Source organism: Melanostigma gelatinosum, assembly GCF_949748355.1.
Source record: "Melanostigma gelatinosum genome assembly, chromosome: 19".
Taxonomy (NCBI): domain Eukaryota; kingdom Metazoa; phylum Chordata; class Actinopteri; order Perciformes; family Zoarcidae; genus Melanostigma; species Melanostigma gelatinosum.
The window spans coordinates 16,923,299-16,943,208 of NC_136652.1; the positions used below are offsets into that span (position 1 = coordinate 16,923,299).

The following is a 19,910-nucleotide window of genomic DNA, read 5'->3' on the forward strand; positions in this document are numbered from 1 at the left end:
TCTTGAAAATTCTCCTCTTGTGCATCTATTTTCCTTCTCTTCCTTTGTCTTTTCAAAGAAAAACTCACGCAAGTTGCTGGCAAAGCAGGTAATTTGCCTCATTCAGCCAAAGAGGCCGACATCAATGAACAACTGATTGCAGGAGAAGAGATGCTACACACACACACGCATGGTGAAAACACACAAATACACACGGACAGAATTGGTATTCTGCGTACATGAGGGTGTATTGTACGCACACAGGAACGTACGTGTACACACAGGTAGCTACACACACACACACACACACTGCTGATGAAACTTTTACTCCACTTAGTCTGAAGTATTACCCGGATATTCAACTCCTCTCCCTCCCACTCTCCATCCACTCCTCTCCTCCTCCATTTGATGTGTTCACAAAAAAGAAAACAGACGCAGCAGACTCATTGTTACAGCGCGACCTGTGAGAAAAATATATAAATAAAAGAATCTCCCATGCTGCTCATATTGATTTGGTAGATCTGCTCGGTTCACGTCCTCTCTCTCTCCTAACCACCTCCTGCTTTGCTTCTTCCTTCAGCCCTGTCCTCACACAATCATCCAGTCATTCTGGATCCCCAATGTTGGCACTTGCACCTTCACTGCTCTGTCCCAGGTCTCGAGTCAGCTCCCTCTCGCTTCCGTTCTCGGAAACAGTTTGGGAAACATATGGCAGTCAGCAACAGCTTGGAGGATGCGAGCGCGCCTGTAAACGAGGATCGGGCGTTAACGCCGATATGTGAAATGCAACCAATTACCCCCTTTTCTTTCATCCTCAATGTAATAAAGCAGCTGTTATGGAAACATGCCACGCTTACATCAACACTTTTCTAAAACTCAGAGACATTTGTGTGATGTCATAACCTCACACGTCTCTAATTCAGAGTAAGGCGTCTTTTAATTCCGTCATGATTCCCATATGGCAGCGATCACGCAGGCAGCGCAGAGCTGCTTCTATAGAATTACAGCGAAGAAAGAGAGAAGATACCATATTGATCTGTTATTAAGTGTTGCAATCAATCAGACTCTCCACCAGCTGTGGGAGTTATATTCATGTGTCTCCGATGCAAATCAACTCATCCCCATCAGTTTTGACGAATCAAGTGTCATTCTCCTGCTTAGTTGTGCAGCGATCGGCCTCATTCTGCCGTGTTGAGAGGAACCTCATGCTGCTGGCAAAGTCTTTCACTTGTTTTACCAAATTCTAAAAGTTTCCCAATCAACGTCCATCCATTGGGATCTAGTTTCAAGGGGCTGTGACGAAGCAACTGGTCGGCTACATCTTGCCTCACATCGCAAAACGAGTATCGTCTCTCTCATGGAGCAATGCTTTTACAAGTGGGCCACATTTTTTGTTTGTTTCACGCACGAGGATGTAGACATTGCATTGCACATCCCTGCTGTTGGTTGGATGCACACGATGATTTTGGTGAGCAACACTGAGCGTAAACTAAAAAACTTTCAGATACATTATGAGGCTACTACTCAACCTCACATGCGAGATTTGTCAATAAGTACACGCCGTAAATCCTCTAATAAATGTGCAATTACTTTTTTTCAAAGGGAAACGAATGAATCATGGACGTTTTTTTAAATACATATTTCAGTAAAAGCAGCTTTTCAGCAGTTATCTTTTTCACTGCAGTGCCACTCGGGTTTGCAGGCCCGGGCCGATGTCCTTGTTCTCTCCCGCCTCTGTTGTTCTGAAGCCCTCTCAAGTGATCTAAATCCCACAGCGCCATCTTCAGACCTTCTATTAATCGCTCCTTTCTCTCTTTAGTCCTCATCTTGTTTGCCCTTCACTCACTTCCCATCTCGCTTGCTTATCTGACCTCCCACTTCCTGAACTCTTCCAATTTATTTATATTCAACACTATACAACTCTCTGTACAGCATCCTTTAGAAGGGTTTTGTTTTGAATGTGTGCGTTTGTAATTCAGTGTACTAACAGACAGTCACTCTGTGGAGGGCAAGGCTACGGGATGGATGAAAAACAAGAGGTAAAGGAAACAAACAGGGCCTTGGAGGGTGAATGATTTCCCAGGATTCAGTCTGTTGACAAGGTAGAAAACCTCTCTCTCCTCTGCCTTCCCCTCCCCTCCTCTCTCACTTTCTGGATGGATTGCAATGATGGCTCACACTGCCTGCAACAAAAAAATAATGATGCTGACACTTGACGGGCTGTGACGTCTTGTTTACCAAACCCCGGCAGTATGGGGAGGAGACAACATTTCCCCACAGCTGCCTGCAGTCGATCTGTGCAAACAAGCACAAACCCAAAAGGCATTGACAGAAATGCTTGAAATGATTCACAAGGAGAAAACAGCTCATGAGAGGAACTCTTGAGATTGTTTCAATAGTTCAATCCATTAGAAAGCAATCCGGTGTAAACAAAACCCTGCAATTTCCATTATCAATCTCCACCATGGCTCCTGCAGCAGTGACGTTCAATGGCAAGAGCAAAATGAAAAACAGTGAAGATGAGAACTCCTCTCTGTTTGTGTTTGTGTGTGTGTGTGTGTGTGTGTGTGTGTGTGTGTGTGTGTGTGTGTGTGTGTGTGTGTGTGTGTGTGTGTGTGTGTGTGTGTGTGTAGATCATGTTTAGCTCTACGTGAATGAGAAATGTGTCTCAAATGCTAAATCCAGGAGACTGTCAAAAGAAGAGACATTGTATTTCAGGTAAGTTTGAAAGGCGGAAAGGCGGAGATCTAAACAGACAGGTGCTCTTAAATACTCAGCACGGTTTTGTCAGCATTCGCTTTTCAGCAGTGCTCAAAAGCATGAACATTACGCAGGACTAGATGGAGTTTCTGCGGAAAAACACATGGTGGTTTTAATATTCATGAGATGTTTACAGGGCGATAGGGCTCATGATGACAGCGAGGAAAGGCCACTTTGAAGAAAGATTTGTTGGTGCTGAGCAGGTATTGTACAGTAGGTTTTTCACTTTAAACCATGCTGCGGTTAAGAACGGCTGTGAGAGTGATAAGACAGTAGCGATGCAGTCTGGAAATTCAAAACAAGCTGAAAGATGCTAAAAAGCCGCTCCGTGGTAAGAAGATAATTCTCTGATGGTTCATCACCTTTCAAGCATTTGACCCCTCGTTAACATGAACAAATATTGCTCACCGCTTTAAAGAGAGCAGAAACATTTTCAGCCAGCAGTGGGAAAAGAAAAAGCATGAATTCAGTAAATAAATGAAGAATAGAAAATGCTTCAAGTGACAAACTTTTTTCACATCGACTCTTTCCCTCTTGTGTCCTTGCTGGAAAAGAATGCTGCGAAATAAGATGCAAGTGCTGTGTGGACACGACTGGGAGGCTGTTTGGTATTTCAGGTGTCAAGAGTGGCCTCAGGGGTTTATGGCGGTCAACTCTGCTGATCAAGAGGGGTCAAAATACTGTGCCAAAAAACACTGCAGAGCTAACTTGGTGCTTATCTCCACTCTGGCCTTTTTTATTTTTAAGCTCTTTTCTCTCTTTTTGTTTATAAAATGCTCTACTAGCCTCCCTCTCCTCCAGAGATTTACACATAATGTCCTTTTTGTTGTTTGCTAAATGACGGCTCTGAGTGCACACAGATGTTTAATTGCTGACCTCAAGGGAAAAACCCTCACTCAGACATGAGGGGGAGTGAGTGAGTGAGCGAGCGAGCGAGTGAGTGAGTGAGTGAGTGCGTGCGTGCTTTGGCAACACATGTCAAACATCATGCCAACAAAGTATATTGAAATGAATTGAACAAAAAACATTTAGTGAGTGAGTAAGTGTTGAACCCACATCTTATTAGTCTGCTTCCTGTGTGCGTTCTTTTCCATCGCTCTGTATACACACACACACACACACACACACACACACACACACACACACACACACACACACACACACACACACACACACACACACACACACACACACACACACACACACACACACGCTCTTCTGTTTCTTTTGTGGTACACCACCACGCTTAGCACAATGACTTCTGCCTCCGCCCGACCGAGTGTAATTAGACACAGAAAAGTCGGAGCTTGAACCGGCATCGATGGATGACAATTTGTGAGGGGTCAGAGTTCCCTCTTCTGCAGCTACGTGCGCGCCTGTTGTGTAGTTTTGCTCAAACGTAATCCGAGATGTACCACTTTGGTGCAACGCCAAAAGCCAAAAAAGGTCGGCGCCCGCTGGCTCTGATCCGATCAACCCGTATGAATGGAGGATTAAACAGTTCAGATTGATTACATGAAAGGCTTGGCGTAATCGTGTTAGCACGCCGCAGACAGTTGATTTCATGCTGGCCAGGACTAAAAACGGATTCCTGCTGTAGCTGAAGGGTAGAAACAAACCAATTACTATCTGAGACCAATCTCATTCTGCAAGGTTGATGCAACTTGTCTGACACAAGAGAATGAGCATCAGTGTATGTTCTTAAGACTGCAAAGCCCATTCTTCTTTACAACTAGTGTGTGACACTGGCTTAGAATAGCACTGAATGGCATAGCGCTATGAGTGAAGGAGTGGAAGGCTGTGAAATTGACCCATTCATCTCTGCACTATTATTTCCTCTTATGATATAATGTTGACACTTCCTTGCAGCCAGGCCTGCAATAAACCAATCGGATAGTTTCTTGCCTGGCCGTATTTTCATGTGGCCCTTCACTGACACAAGCATTGTCTCATTTTCCTCCACAGGTGGGGCAGATTCATTACGTTCTTGTTTGATATATACCCCACCCGACCCCATCTCCTATATATGTGCCTGAAACACAGCAATATTGCTGTCAGGGTAAATACCTCCGAGCCACAGCCTTGTATTCAATTTCTGGCCTGATATGAGCTGCTCTACTCCAGCAGCGGTTTTAAATGTTTCCTGCCAAAGTGAATTACTGTTGAATATTTCAGGATATGGAAAACACTCTTATTTTGGCGAGCCTAGAAGTATTGCAAATGACAGAGGGGTTAGGCAGGTGAATACCATTGTGCACTTATGGAACAAAACGATAAGGGGATTGCAAACAAACTGTATTAAGTAGAAACGTAACCGTGGGGGAATTACCGGTAAAATTAATTAACTCCTATTTAGTCTTTGGGATGCAGCGTAAAAAAAAGCAGTCTTTATCGAAAAGCCATGCTGAAATCATTCAGAAGTTTATTCATTAAATTAAGGGATTAAGAACAGCAGGAGAAAGTTAACGAGCAAATATGGAAACATGATCTGCTTATGACTGCCTGAACAGATTTAAATGAGCCTTGAAGCAACTGATGCCACAATTCGCCGATAGGTAGTCGCCGAGAACAGTTTCTGCTACTTTTCCACAAGCTGCGTCTGGATAACTCACTGAAGCACATTGCAGACGTTCGTGAGGCGTTTAGAAATGCTCTGAAAACTTGGCTTCACATCTTAAAAGGCCCTGAAACTTTCTCAGCTTCTGAATGATGTGGACACACGTCATTCAGAAGCATATGGATTAACTTTGGTCATTTTTTTCTGGATTGTTTTTGTCGGCTCTTTTCCCTGGTTTGAAGTTGGTCCGTTTTTAAGAGTTAAAGTGTAATCAAAGTCCAAAGAGCCTGACTCAAATCCTGATTGACGCATTGAAGTAAATTACATTGTCTTTTTCCACCAGATTAAAACAAACAAAATAAACATTAATGTCTCACGTGACGTAATCAAAACATCCACCGTTGGCTAAAAAATGCACGTTGGATGTTTGAGTCTTACGACTGTAAGTTTCTTAGAACAATGAGACTGAAAATAGTTTGAAAGCATTAATTGTGAGATGGAACATAAATCTCTGTTACTAAAAACACAGTATTTATAAAGAAAAGCAAAACTGAAATGTTAACAAGGTCGTCTTTGAAAAATCTTTTCTTAAACAAATAATTTAAGACGTCTATTAAAAAGATTTCAAAGACTTAAATGTTCAACAATTATATATAAAAAAAAAAATCACTCGTTCTCATGTCAGATTTTTCTTTATTTCAGAACTTAAAGGTGGAACACAATCAAACCTGCATTTTACACACAAACGCAGCATGCTGAGCGTCGCTGTGTGCATAAACACACGTTTATTCCTCATCATCATTAGCCCTACGCGATATCCGCGGGGTGGCGGTGCTTGTGTATATTTGTGCATGCGCATACACACACGAACACAGCGCAGGGCAGCTGCGGGGCTAATTTGTTTAGGAGGAATTAATTAGACGTTATTAGGGGGAAAACAATGACGCAGAGGCAGGGTGTTTAACGGTGGGACGTCAAAGAGGCAAACCTGTCGCGGAACAACAGGCTAAAATCCACCCACTGCTTCCCTGCTACTGCTCAATTACTGTATCACACAATAGGAGAGGGGGGGGGGGAGAGAGAGACACACAAAAACAAAGGCAAGCAGGAAGTGCCTTTTCCGATCAACTTCGAGTTATGAAGGAGAGACAGCAGAGGCTGTGTCGCTGTGTTCATGTATGCGTTTCTAATTGAGCAGACGTTTCAGGATTAAAGGTATCCGTTCTTCAAGGCAGACACTGCTGCTGCTGCTGACGGGCCTTCAGTTGATACGAACCCAATTACGGGACAAAATGCAGAGATTTGACAGAACTTCTACTCTCACGCTAATTTCCTTCCGATCTCAATCCAATCTAATTACACTCCTCTCTCAACGCCTTCCCACTTGGCTTCCCAAAATGTGCTTCATCACTGCAGTCAGTGGCTCCTGTCCAAGCTGCCTCCCCCGTCGCGTTCTTTCCCTCACACCTTGTTTCTCCCCCTCCTCCTCCTCCTCCTCCTCACAGCCACTTCTTGAGGACAGCCAAGGCAGAGTTGAAGGTGAACTGGGCCTGGTGGGTCCCGCGGTGAGCCAGCAGCAGGGAGCCGGCCTCTGGCCCGTGGCCCGCTGCCAGCAGCTCGGCGGCTGCTTTGTTGACGTCCCAGCCTCGCTCCTGCTGGTGGGCCAGCATGTGGGAGCTGAGCAGGGGGTACAGGGCCGAGGAGACGCAGCCCACCAGGAGCCCCGCGTCCAGAAGCAATGAGAGGAGTTCGGCGTCGCAGGACGAAGCCGTTTCCTGGAGGAAAAAGAGAGGCGGGAGAAAGTGTAAACACACGTGCGGTAATGGAGTCAGGAGGAACCAACTTCCCTTTTAAAGTGTGATTTCATTTTTCTCTTTCATCCCTGTGAAAATATGCCAAGAGTACGGTAACTGCCACAATTTTGGCGAATATGCAACCAGTCCATCATCTGCCAGGTAAGCGGCCCTCATTGAGCAGACCTAATCGAAACACTCACTGGCTGTTAAAACACGGAACAAAACAGCAGAAACGATGTAGTGCAGCTTCCTGCTGCTGCTGCAGTAGTATGTCCAGACTGTGTAATTACAGTGTTACACGCCTGAAGAAACTTGATGAGGTCAGAGTGTGAGGTCAAATCCTGTGTTGACCCTGCGGCTCACCACTGTACACACACACACACACACACACACACACACGCAAAAACCTTTCTATGGAGCTTTGAGAGGAACATTCTCGGTAACCAAAACAGTTCTGAACACATGTTGACACAGGCACAAACAAACCTTTACGTCACGTTTTAATCCCATCTTCCATCAATGAAACGCATGCAAATGAAAACCGCTAAAACGCCGCTGGGCCTGCTGCTGTGGTTCACCGGACAAAGAGAAGCCAGGCTGAGTGCTGGGGTGGAAAGTGACTCAGTCCATCTTCTCACCTGTTTGCTGTCCTCTATTATTCCGCTTGCACTTGCTAAAACTACACACGCTCTCGCGCGCACAGACACCAGCGAGTCCCTGTCGGGGTATTTCTGGAGCTGAGGCCGATCAATTATGAATGTGGAGCTCATGTCTTCTCTTCTGTCGTCCAGAAGGGGAGCAGAGACGGATGAATTTCTCTCCCTCACCTCTAAAAAAAAAAAATCTCTCATCCCTGCCGGACTCGCTCCATTTCTCCCTCCTCGAAGGACAATTCATGTTTAGAAACATGAAACTGTTAAAGAAAGGGTCAGTTCTGGGTATCGGCGAACCTGAACGTTTCCACGCGAGCGTTGAGAGACATTCAACTGTTGTCATCGACAAGGACACCGTCCCCTTGCGGAGTTGGATATTTTTATCCAAAATTTTTCCCCAAACTGTGGGAGGGAAAGGGAGCACGACAGAGAAGACAGACGGAGACGGTTTTGAAACTTGAGACAGAGGTGGACGAGGAGGTCATCCGGTTATAATGAGAATGAGACGGGAGGTCTGCGAAGTACGGGAAATGTGTGACGGAGAAAGCGGGAGAAAGGCAGACATGCACTGAAAGCATCAGATGCATTCATTGTTAAGTGCACCAACTGCTTCCGAGGGCTGAATGCACACTGGAGTCAAGGAGAGGCACTTCAAAACAACTGAACACTTCAAACTTTTGATTTGGGAGCCACAGCAGAGGCCCAGAACAAATGTTCTACATGCGATTTCTGGAGCTGCAGTCAACATTGACCTACTTTGAAGCTCAATATCTTACAAGGACTATTTGAAACTTCACGGGTAACGGAGCAAAGGATGATTCGTTCGTTGGAAAAAACAACAATGTGAGACACATTTGTTTACAGGGCAGGCCGTACTATTACAAATCGGGCTAAAACGATTAATGATGAATGAAAAAGTGATATGAACAGCAAACTATTGTGCAAATTGATTAATCATTCAAGTGATTAATCAAGGACAAATGCCTCCTGTTTCACTGAGGAATTGCCCATTTGCTGCATTTCATATCATTGTACAACAGGCTGGGTTTTGGACTGTTGATCGTGTTAAAACAAGACAAAGCGATTAAGCTCGAAAATCGACTTAATCGATCATTTAAACAATTAATAGTTACAGGTTGGCTAACCGGGGGATTTGTTTGATACGAGTCTTGTCTGTCCTGTCGTTTCACCGACTTTTCCGCGTTACCGAACCTCACAGCACTGAACACAAAGTAAAGCTGTTGTACAGTATTAGGTCATGAACCAAAGCAAATAAAAGAAATGTACATGCTGGTCCTGCCACATGAAGTGAGAGGATCACTTCTGTTATAAACAATTAATCCTGAGGGAGACATGAATCTCTGCACAACATTTCATTGCAATCCATCCAACAGTTGTCGGGATATTTCCGAGAGATCCATTCTGCGAGCACGGCTACAAATAAGACCAGAAATGTAATGAATCGCACATATTCGTTCATGGCTGTGTCCGTTGAAGCTATTACCGTGATTAAGGGATGCACAAATTAATTAGACTTGATTTGACCTGATAGTGTGCTAATGACTGAAATCACCTTCTGGGGTGTCTGCAGCAACTGAGAAATGCAGTTCTGTGGAAGTTTGAGTCTGTTCCACAGCGAGGAGGCCAGAGCACGTGTCCGGCTGCTTTGTACAGTCGACACGCTGCAATAAGAAATCTACCAAAACTGGTTTACGATTAAAAGGAATTTAATCCCACTGATGCAAGTACGATTACAGTTACACAAAAAATTAAATTAAATTAAATTAAATTAAATTAAATTAAATTACTCCTAAGACATATTACAATATTAACCCACTTTGGAAAAAACTACCTCTGGTCCCAGGACACAGCCGTCCCAGGCAACCACACGCTAAAAAGAGGCAGAAAAACACTTTCTGTCTCCCGCCCTCATATCCGTTCCGTTTATCCCAATTCCTATTGGCTAACTTCCCTGTGCACTTCTGTAAACGCCTGTCTTCATGACTCTTTCCCTGAGCTCCTAACACATTCAAAGACTGTCAGTTATTGCTTAATCACTTCTATAATAATCCTTCAGTATAAATGTTAAACTTCTGCAACTTTGGCAAAAGCTTAATGTCTCAAATTCTACTTCTAGCTGCTTATCCTAAAACACTTTATGCTTATCTTAATTATGCATTTCCAAAACACTTATGATTATGACTAATTATGAATTATGAATTATTAAACACTTTTATAATATCTACTGATCACACAGTTCTTTGCTCAAATTTCTTACAATTCGGACAATATTGATAATTTCATAACTGAGTTTGACTTCATTTTTTAAGGGACAAGGAGATCAAAACCCCCTCCCATATCTACGCATTAAATATGCAGCTACAGAACAGCCAGGGTACAGTTAGCTTATCTTAGCATAGATAGCTAGCCTAGCCCGGTACAGCAAAGGTAACAAAGTTAGTCGGCCTAAACCTCTAACCCTCACTAATTAACACAATATATATATATATATATATATATATATATATTGATAGCTTAAAAACACAAGTGGTATCGATCTTTTTATCCAAGTCTCAGGAGGGAAGCAAATTAGCATATTTACCAACGTATTACTTAGTTTTACATATGGGAAGAGTTTGGTCTCATTTAAGTACAATTGGCCTCATATAAACTCATATTAAAGATGACATCATCAACCGAAGCGCACTACAAACTGGAGTCACAGCGTTCAACTGTCAAGTACGCCATCCTCCGAGTCGACTACAGCTAACGATCCAGTCGACTGTACCTCTGACACACCTGTACATCCATCCGTACCGCCTCCCCCCTCCTGTGAGGCTTCCCTCCTCACCCTTCTCTCGCTTTGACTGTTCACACTTCCCCCGGCGGTCTGTCCGGGCCTCGCCTTTACAAACACTTCATCGCAAACAGAATCTGACTGAGCAGGGAATACATCCATCATGCCTTGCTTTCTTTCTCAAAGGTCAGCGGCTTGGAGAACATGAAAACCTGTCCCGCGGTGTGTGTGTGTGTGTGTGTGTGTGTGTCAGGTTAAAAGCCCCCCAAATCGCCTTTAAAGGTTCAAACAACACTTTGTCTCTCTGGTGAAGCGAAAACAAGAGGCATCTTGTCTCTCCTGTGTGTGTGTGTGTGTGTGTGTGTGCTCCCACATGCCGCCGGCGTGCACCTTGAGTGAATGAACAAACACTTAGCATGACAAGAGACCTGTCACATCAAACTGTAGCCATAAGATGTCCAACCCGCCCTCTCGCTCTTGTTATTACCTTCTCGTTTCCTGCTGTCTTGCTCTGTGAAAGACAGCCAAGGTTGTCTCGTCTCCCCCGCTCGTCTACAATGGACGCTAAATATTGACTGATTGGTCTGGTACATTTTTAACGCCCTTGTTTTCTATTCTTGCTCTGCACGTCTCTCATTTCCTGTATACGTCTGTCTCCGCCTTCCCCCTCCCTGAGCTAAACTCGGCTGAGAGCTTAATTGGGATTACCGTACACGTACAATGCCTAATACTAAATTATTTTATCATTTAAATCATAAAGCATCTTTGGAATGCCAAGCGACACACACACAACTATCTTCTTCCCTTCTCTCCTCTCTCATGCTTTTCTCTGTTTCCCATCCCTCCGTCCTCGCTGTCCCCAGGCTTTAGTGGTGCAACTGAGTGTGCACACGCACACACACACACACACACACACACACACACACACACACACACACACACACACACACACACACACACACACACACACACACACACACACACACACACACACACACACACACACACACACACACACACACGCCAAACAGTCCTTGCTTACAGCGCGACATGATTGAAAGTGACAGACGAAGAGGCTGTGAAGCCAAACAAACAGAAATAAAAGTGGGGATGTGACGCACATGAGCGCAAACAAACACACGGTGAGCAACCACAGCAAGATTAACAAGTCCAATATGGCACAAAAGCTGTAAACAAGCCCACTTAAACAAGCAATTAGATTCATAATCACTCGATCACACACAGACACACAGACGCCTCGTCTTTCCTTCACTGAGCAGATGAACAAGGTGTACGATTCTTTGGAGAAGCAGTGGAGTGTAGTACAAGAGACACACATAATTGTGTCTTTTTGAATTTATCTGCTCTAACGTTGAGCTACAATTGTTAGCATGTCCAGCTAACTAGCTTACTTCCTACAGTGGCCCCCCTCGCGTTGCTTCCAAGGCCAAGACTTCGATTAGAATTATTAGATGAGAATGAAAATGTGGGAAAAAATCCGTTCAAAATAAGTAGAATATATCTGAAGTCAAATGAAAGCTGTGCAGTTTCGTGCACGAGTCCTTTCAGAGGGAAACATTGATGGCCACCAGCTGGAGAAGAGAAGCCTGCTTAAGTCGACCTCCTAAGAGCAGGGAGTAGAATTTTGGGAGGTAAATTTGCCATTGTTATCATATTAAACTGCATCTGTGCCATGCGGGGGCTGAAAGCCTGACACACATAGCAACAGTAACTTGGGGACGGGGGGGGGGACTGAACAGATGATTAATTAACGCTAAATCTGATGAAGGAAGAGGAAGAGCGAGTGGAAGCGCTAATGACAAAAAGAAGGCGAGGAGACACGAGGTGTCAACTGCAGCTGTGTATGTGTGTGTGTGTGTGCACGTGCATCCATGTATGCTGTACGCTAACAGCTCATTCATATTGGCAGAAAGCTCTTATCATCCCTTTGTCTCTGTCTTCCATTAGTCAGCCTGGTGTTGAACTCTAGCTCCCTGCTCCACTCTGCTCCTCCGTGCTTCCGCACATCCTCACTCGGAGGAGCAGAGCAGAAAAGGAAGCAGAGGAAAGGAGGAACTAATGTGTGGGGGGGCAAAAGTGCAAGCGACGAAGAGAGGAGATGTGCTTCTGTTCCAAGTGAAAAGAAATAAAAGCCTTCGCGGTATTCTCCTGCATCATTGCTTCATTACCTGCTCTTTCTACTACTTCTTTGTCTCCCTTTCAATTCATACACTCCATCCTCTCTACACCCCCCTCCTCCTCCGCCCACTGTGGTCTCCTCCACAGCGAACAGTGAATGTGAAGCAAAATAAAAGTAGCTCACGCTAAAGCAAAATAAATTACTTTTTCTCCCTTACGTTTTGTGTCAAGTGGTTTTTTGTAACACCTTTTTAATTAAAAACTAATCTTCAGAATGAATCTTTTTTTTTTTATTTATTGTGATCCAGGGCCATGTGTCTTATGGGAAAAATACAATACAAATGTGTTGATGCTGGATAAAAACAATGTGCGCTGTAATCTATGACACCAGACAGAGCAGAGTGCCAGGGAACACACGGGGGTCGGGGGGGGTGCTGAAGATAAGGCCCGTCAGTCACTCAGAGCGGCATGTCATGTCCACGCATCTCATTAAGAGCACCGTGTTTTTGCAGTTTGCGGTTGATAAATATATGATGCATTGTGGGCAAAATCAGCCTCAGGCTTGATAATGTAGACATGAAAGTAAATAAAACCACATGGTTTTCTGTGATGAAAAATATGTTTTTACAAGTGTGTGGAACTGAAAACAATGTGACAAAACAAATGAAACGCCGAAAGTAATTTCAAAATAACAGCAGTTAATAAATAGCTACGCCTCCACAGTGCTCTCACCTGAATTTCTGATCGACTAAGCTGAACTGAAATAAATCATTTCTGATCCCTTGATAAGACCTTCTGTTAAAGGGTCGGGGCAATTCGGTCGAAGCAACATTTGTTCAGTCCAATAAAGTTTTGGGAGCTCTGATGCAACGTGCAGACACTATTAGGGAGGAATCGATGACACTGGATCTGGCGTTGCCACCAATACGACCTTATTAAGCGGACTAAGTATCAGATGGACTTCAGCATTGCTAATGAGGCTCGTCCAGCAACATCAGCAGGGTTTCCAATGCAGAGTGATCCCGCCAAACAGTTGTGACGTTCATCTGGCAAGGTGCCGTTGTGGTCAATCAAATTCATGCAAGCACACATTCCTGGTATATTACATTGCACATGCGCTATATTTCTATTGTTTACATCGCGAGGGTCGCAACTAAAAGATGAAGTAGTTTGTAAAATCCTATATTAGAGCGTTATAAACTCATGTGCAGTGTTTTCCCGTACTGGACTACTGCAATACTGCACTACTGCACTACAATACTGCAAATACTGCACTAGACACTCGCACACACAGACAAATACACACGAGCCGACACATTATCTGATGCACGAGATGTTCGATCATTTCTCTCCGTCTCTGTTGATGCTATCTTCAGATGAACACTGTACTGCGCTCCTCTGAACATGGCCCTGTTCGTTCTGCTCTTAGGGGGCAGAGGCGAGATTATTTCTCAAAGCAGTGTGACACACGACCTGTCTCACTCTATTCTCCCCCCCCCCGCCCTCTCTTTCCATCTTCCCTACTAAACCATCCCCCTCTACTCTCAGGCTTGTGCGCCCTGCTCCGTCCTCTCTACTTCAGTCTCAGTAATGCTCGCTTTACATGTTCATACATTTGCTCCGTCTTTGCAATTTCCCTTCTCATCTCATCTCTCGCTCTGAACACGCATTCCCCCCCCCCCTCCATCTGATTTCCTCTTCCCACATCTAAATCACACATCTTTTTCTCCTTCCAACTTTAACACCCCGCCTCCTTCAGTGTTGCTCAGGTGCACCGATATATAGGAGCTGTAACTGCTTCATTGAATAGGGGGCTCTGTCACTGAACAGAGTGGCTTCCTGTTATCTGATGCAGGAACAAGGAGAGGGTCTGCTGGGTCCGAGAGGCCTACTTTGTGACAATTGCTTATCTGATGGGGAAACAGTGGCGGCTGGCCCACACAGTCTTAAACTATTACTCTCTTATCCGATCGTGGCTTCGAGCAAGTGAATGAGCGCTTTTGTGAATGTTGAGATTCTTTTGGAGAACTTCATTCGGTGAAATGGTTTTATAATTTTTGCCTCAAATTTGTATCAGTAGTCTCCTTTCCTGCCTGTATTTTGTATTCCATCTTTTTTATATTGTTATATTCTTGCTTCAAATACAAAGTTTCACAGTGTGCGTGTGTCCTTCTGAACACAAGCGATGCACGGAGAGAAGAAACAACGATGACGTTGGAGCTCATCTACCGCGGGTTTGCGTAGCACTGAAACGCGATGAGGTTTGGGTTTTGAATGGACCAGACAAGGAATATGAAGACATTATCTTGACCTCCGCAGAGTTGTGACGGAAATGTTTCACTATTTTTCCCCAAAACTTTAGAAACTCAGTAAATAACCGATAATCCCCCCAAAAATGACATTGAAATTTGAACATGGGACCATGCAGACTATTAAAACATCACTTACTGCGCTCATGCTGTTGATCTGATCCAGAGTCAGCTGCAGCAGTTGCTCATCGCCACTTTCAGCCATCAGCTTGAGTGCAGGCTGCTGGAGGCTCTGGTGGTCTTGGAGCAGCAGGGTAGCTATATGTCTGATACACTGGAGAGGAAGAGAGAGGGAGAGAGAGAGGCCGGGGGGGCGGGAAATAAATGGAAAGATGTGTTGATGAATGGATGAATGGAGGCGGGGGTGAGATAAAGGCAAACGTGGGATGAAAACAGTAAAAAGGAGTGATAGAGAACAAAAGAGGAGAGCAGGAGACAGAGGGAAGAGAGTAGGCAAGGAACAGTAAAGGTTAATCGATGTGCATATACTGTACAGACATGCAGGCACATAATACTTTTAAAAAGGTCGACACACACACACACACACACACACAGTCCTATCCAGTAATATATGGATATCACAATGCAATCTGACGTCCCCGTGCTCTGGCGGTTTCATTCCAGGAGATTCAAATTAAAGCTGTTGAGAACAGAGTAAAAGGCCTCCTTCTACGCCTCCCACCCCTCTTCCCACACTAATATCAGACAGCCAGGCAGACACACTGGCCCATTCACACTGAATAGCATTAGCGCTAAACTAATATCACAGTCAGCCGGAGCCAGACGTACAGAATGGCACGGCTTACTACTTCCATGGTGCTCAGTAGGGCATGAATAGCATTAGGGGCAGTCAGACATCAAAGAGCGGCGAGTGCCGATCGTACATTGCAAAAAGCACTGAGCTGATGCTAACATGTTGCTGTGGGTAACATGCTTAATGGCTTCAGGCTCCTGTGTTAAGATATGGGGTAAAATGGTGGCACTGCAGTGAGATATTCATGTTTATCGGAGGGGAATCGAAAATGTGTTGAAGCCGCGTTTTTTTTTCTTTGGTTCAAAGCTTTCACGATTCTCACTGTATTTGAAGTAATAATCTTGCAGATTTTCATTTAAATAAAGGTCAGTTAAGTCACCATCGACATACCCGGGAACAGTGGCGCTCTGCTCTTCAAAACTATGGGTCTTTGGTTTTCAACACTCTTTCAGATGTCTTAGGGGGCCCTGCTGACCCAAGTCACCACAGTGCCATCTTTAGAGTACCAACTCATATACAATGTACAAAGATATAATGTCATAACTAACCTTAGAAAAATGTACTGTCCTGTGGGAGGCTCAAGAGAATGTTTATACTAAAAATGGCCGTCTAAATCTTTTTTTTCTGCGTGTTTTGTTTGTCTTCAAAATATGAGGCATGGAGATATTTGTTACTTTGGAATACTGGATTTTTACCAACATCTCCAGGAATGAAAATACTTTCGAAGGAGCAAAAGCACAAGCGGTGACTTCTGGAAAGTGAGATCCAAAACACACTCCTGTGACTACTTCATAAAAAAGGCAAACTCGTGTTCAGCCATTTAAATCTTTAAACATAAAGCTGCAGCAGTGGGAAATATTTGGTTTGCATAAATAGTAACTTAACACACAAGATGTTTCTGGGGATGTCGCCACAGACACTTCATGATACGGACATATAAATATTGCAGTTCTTACATCAATGGGCTCAATTGCCATCGTGTTACCTCATCCAACAACAGATAACAGACATTGATATCAGTGAACATCTTTGTGTAGTTCATGTAGTTCAATCCCCCAAAAAATATTTGAATTTAATCAAACTGAATGTTTAGCTGTAAATAACTAGCAGCTATAACTGTCAGATACATTCCGTGGACGTAACGGTTCAGTCATTCCCTCTGACACGAGTTAAAGTAAAGCAATGAAGTGTTTGATGTTTACCTGCACAGGAAGCTTGTGTTTGGTGCTGTAGATGGATCGCACCATGGCGACGACCTGCTGACCCAGGTCGAATTTGACCTCCGACGCCTGGCAGCGGCTCAGCAGTGCCGAGGTCAGCACCACCCAGGGGTTACGCTCCGACTCCGCCCTGGAAACAGAGAGCAAGACAGACCGGTGAACGAGCAGTGCGTTTGCTGTGTAGTCCTCTGCTGAACGTGCAAGAGAGGAACACAGGCTGGTGAATACATCAGCTGTATTAGTGAGCGTGTTCAGGATAATATATGGGAAAACAGCATGTAAAACTCCTGGAATGTTAATCCAATACTCTGCAGTCTTGTGCCGCCAGATTGTAATCCTCTTAGACAATGACTGGGCCACAGCAGCCGACGACTGTATGTTATTATGAATAATATTATGGATAATATAAATACAACAGCCACGTAAGAATAACAGCATCAAATCACGGGCTGACATGAGCTCAGACGGACCTATCAAGGGGTTTGCAGACGATCTAATGAATTCCGACATGTAAGCGAGGAGGAACGATGTTTGACCACTTTACTCCTGCAGTTAATATTCAACACCTACACGCTGCATTTCCTCTGCGTCTCGGTAAACACCAGGGGGACCAGCTGCCAGCGCTGACAGGCGTCACTTTGTTGACACGCTCCTTTTATGAGGTCCTCAAGACCTTTGCTAATGCCTCCAGAGTAACCCATTAGCTCCCGCCGAGGCCAGCAAATGCCACCGACGTTAGGGCAACACCACCTTCGTGGATCTTTATTAATATCAGTCATAGGAGGGGAACAAATACACCTATGGGAACCAGAGAACGACTCATCTGTTAATTAGATCTTGGTTGACGGATGGATCCTGTTGAGATGATTAATTCTATTAATATTATCATGAGCATGGCCTGGAGTCAACGCTATAATCGAGTCCCTCTAACTGCCCACTAACATTAATGGTTATGGACGTTGTCGTTGAATAAAAAGGATGAATAATCGAATCTATCCATCTGTCCGATCACGCCACTTAACCCGACGACGGAGCGCATTGCTGTCCGCGGTCATCGAACAAGTCCGAAGAAACACGCGTCAATCGCTACGAAGCGATCTCGAGTAAGAGGCTGCTGTCTGGCCAGCGGCAGGCCACAGTGCGTTTCTGTAACCTTGTTTGTTTTAAGTTGAACTGTACTGTTATTGTGTATGCTACAAAGTTATATGTATGTGATTAACGTGACAAGCAGTACATCAAATATCAAACAGTCCGGAAAGGAAACGGAGGTGATTGGAGACGAGAGGATGAATCCGATATGAACACGGGTTTTGTTTCACTCCGGGTGTTTTCACATGATAAAGGGTCGATGGTAACACGCTGCTAAATCCTCAGTGATATGCTGAGAAATTAAAGAAAAAAGCAAAGCGGGTGAACCCTGATGTCAGATTAGGCGGCTGAAGGGTGTCTTAAGAAAGCTCGTTAGAGGAATGAGACCCTGTGATGTGATGTGTGTGTGTGCGCCTGTGTATATCTGCAAAAGGAGATGGTGTGTGCGATAGAAAGAGCTTTGAAATGAGAAAGAGGGAGACGGCAGGGGGGACAGCGGGGCTCCTGTGTTTGACCATCGGTATCAAAGGCAGCTCTCCATCCAGCTACCGGGGGCGTCTTGTCCTGACAAGCCGCTTCACCTTCGGATGATGCGGCCATGGGAGCAAACACTTGCGCTGTCTGGCACACCGCCGCTCCCTGTGCTTCACCAGGGGCACCGGCAGGCTCTGAAGAGCGTCCGTGTGCTCGCCAAATCTGTCACAGGGTGCAGTGTGAGTCACAGCCAGCCTCCATCCGTGCTTTGAATCATGACTCAGTTTATGTGGACAGACAAAAGGATAAGCTTTTCAGATGCAACTCAATATAGCTCCCAAAGCCGCCTCTTGTAGTCTCACTGAAACAGATTACCTCTCCACAGATACGCGCAGTAAACACACTTCCATCCCGACCAGGATTAAATGCTGAGTCAGACCAGTAGTTAAGGTTACCCGTGTGTCACGCACCCCTCAAGTCCTAACGGAACATTTGAAGTTTAAGTTATTCTGAGTTTTGTGTCCCAAATTATGACTGACGGATGCAGCGACCATTACACATAAAATGCACACTAAAAGCAGATCGGTCCTAAATTTCAGGCTCCTGAGCTTCAAAGAGGCAGATTGCATCGTAGTGCCTGTTGCAGCAAATGAACTCAAGCGGTTTAAATCAGGCAGACTAAAGAGACAAGCCAAAACAAAATCCGTAATCAGAAGCCAAGTTTGTACTTTGCATTTAAATCTGAATTACAGTACAACAGCTCAGTCCACAGTTGAAAGAAGTGACTGAAGCCGACTGTCCCAGCAGCGGCAGTTTGACGACAGCTGTTCCGCACTCGCAAAGTCAGAGGAATCTGTGGGTGAACTTGAAGCACCTGTGTCGTCCCGAACCTAATCCCAACCCTCCTACCGCTTCTCAGTTAAAAAAAGACACAAACTCAATGCCAACTCTGCAGTCCATTACTAACGCACGGAGGATTTAAACAGCAGTTCAGCTCCTGATTCTTAGTTCTTGATTAGTTTGACACTCGGCGAGACTAGGTGAAGGATGCCATTGTTGCTGACATTCCTGATCCAATCAGCGTTACATCACAAGCAGGTTGGGAAGTCGCTGCAGGAACGTGATCCCCTTATCTGACAAAATACAGTTCATTCAGAGGTTGAAAGAGAAAGTATCTTACAGGTTGTGCTGGCCTTTAAACCGCTGCAACACTAATGTACACGTGTAAATCTTGTTCATCACCAAACAGACAAAGTTGTCAGAGTCCATGAAGCAGACTTATGCACACAAACACATATAAACAGCTTAGTGAGTTTCAAACAACTACTGGAGAAGAGCTCTACTTTAAATCGCTGATCGAAACCGTTTCAAACAAGAGTCTGC

General features: G+C 44.6%; 1 protein-coding gene across 1 annotated transcript in view; it reads right to left on the minus strand.

The window, feature by feature from the left end:
- Nucleotides 1-5,982: 5,982 nt before the first annotated feature.
- The window catches only part of nbas (NBAS subunit of NRZ tethering complex), a gene marked incomplete at its 5' end in the record, with an annotated part of 121,992 nt that continues 108,064 nt past the window's right edge, over nucleotides 5,983-19,910 (minus strand). The window contains 3 exons of the mRNA XM_079291210.1: nucleotides 5,983-7,071; nucleotides 15,130-15,264; nucleotides 16,947-17,094. Coding sequence (XP_079147336.1) covers nucleotides 6,796-7,071; nucleotides 15,130-15,264; nucleotides 16,947-17,094 — 559 coding nt within the window. The 3' untranslated portion in view covers nucleotides 5,983-6,795. The remainder of the gene's footprint in view (nucleotides 7,072-15,129; nucleotides 15,265-16,946; nucleotides 17,095-19,910) is intronic.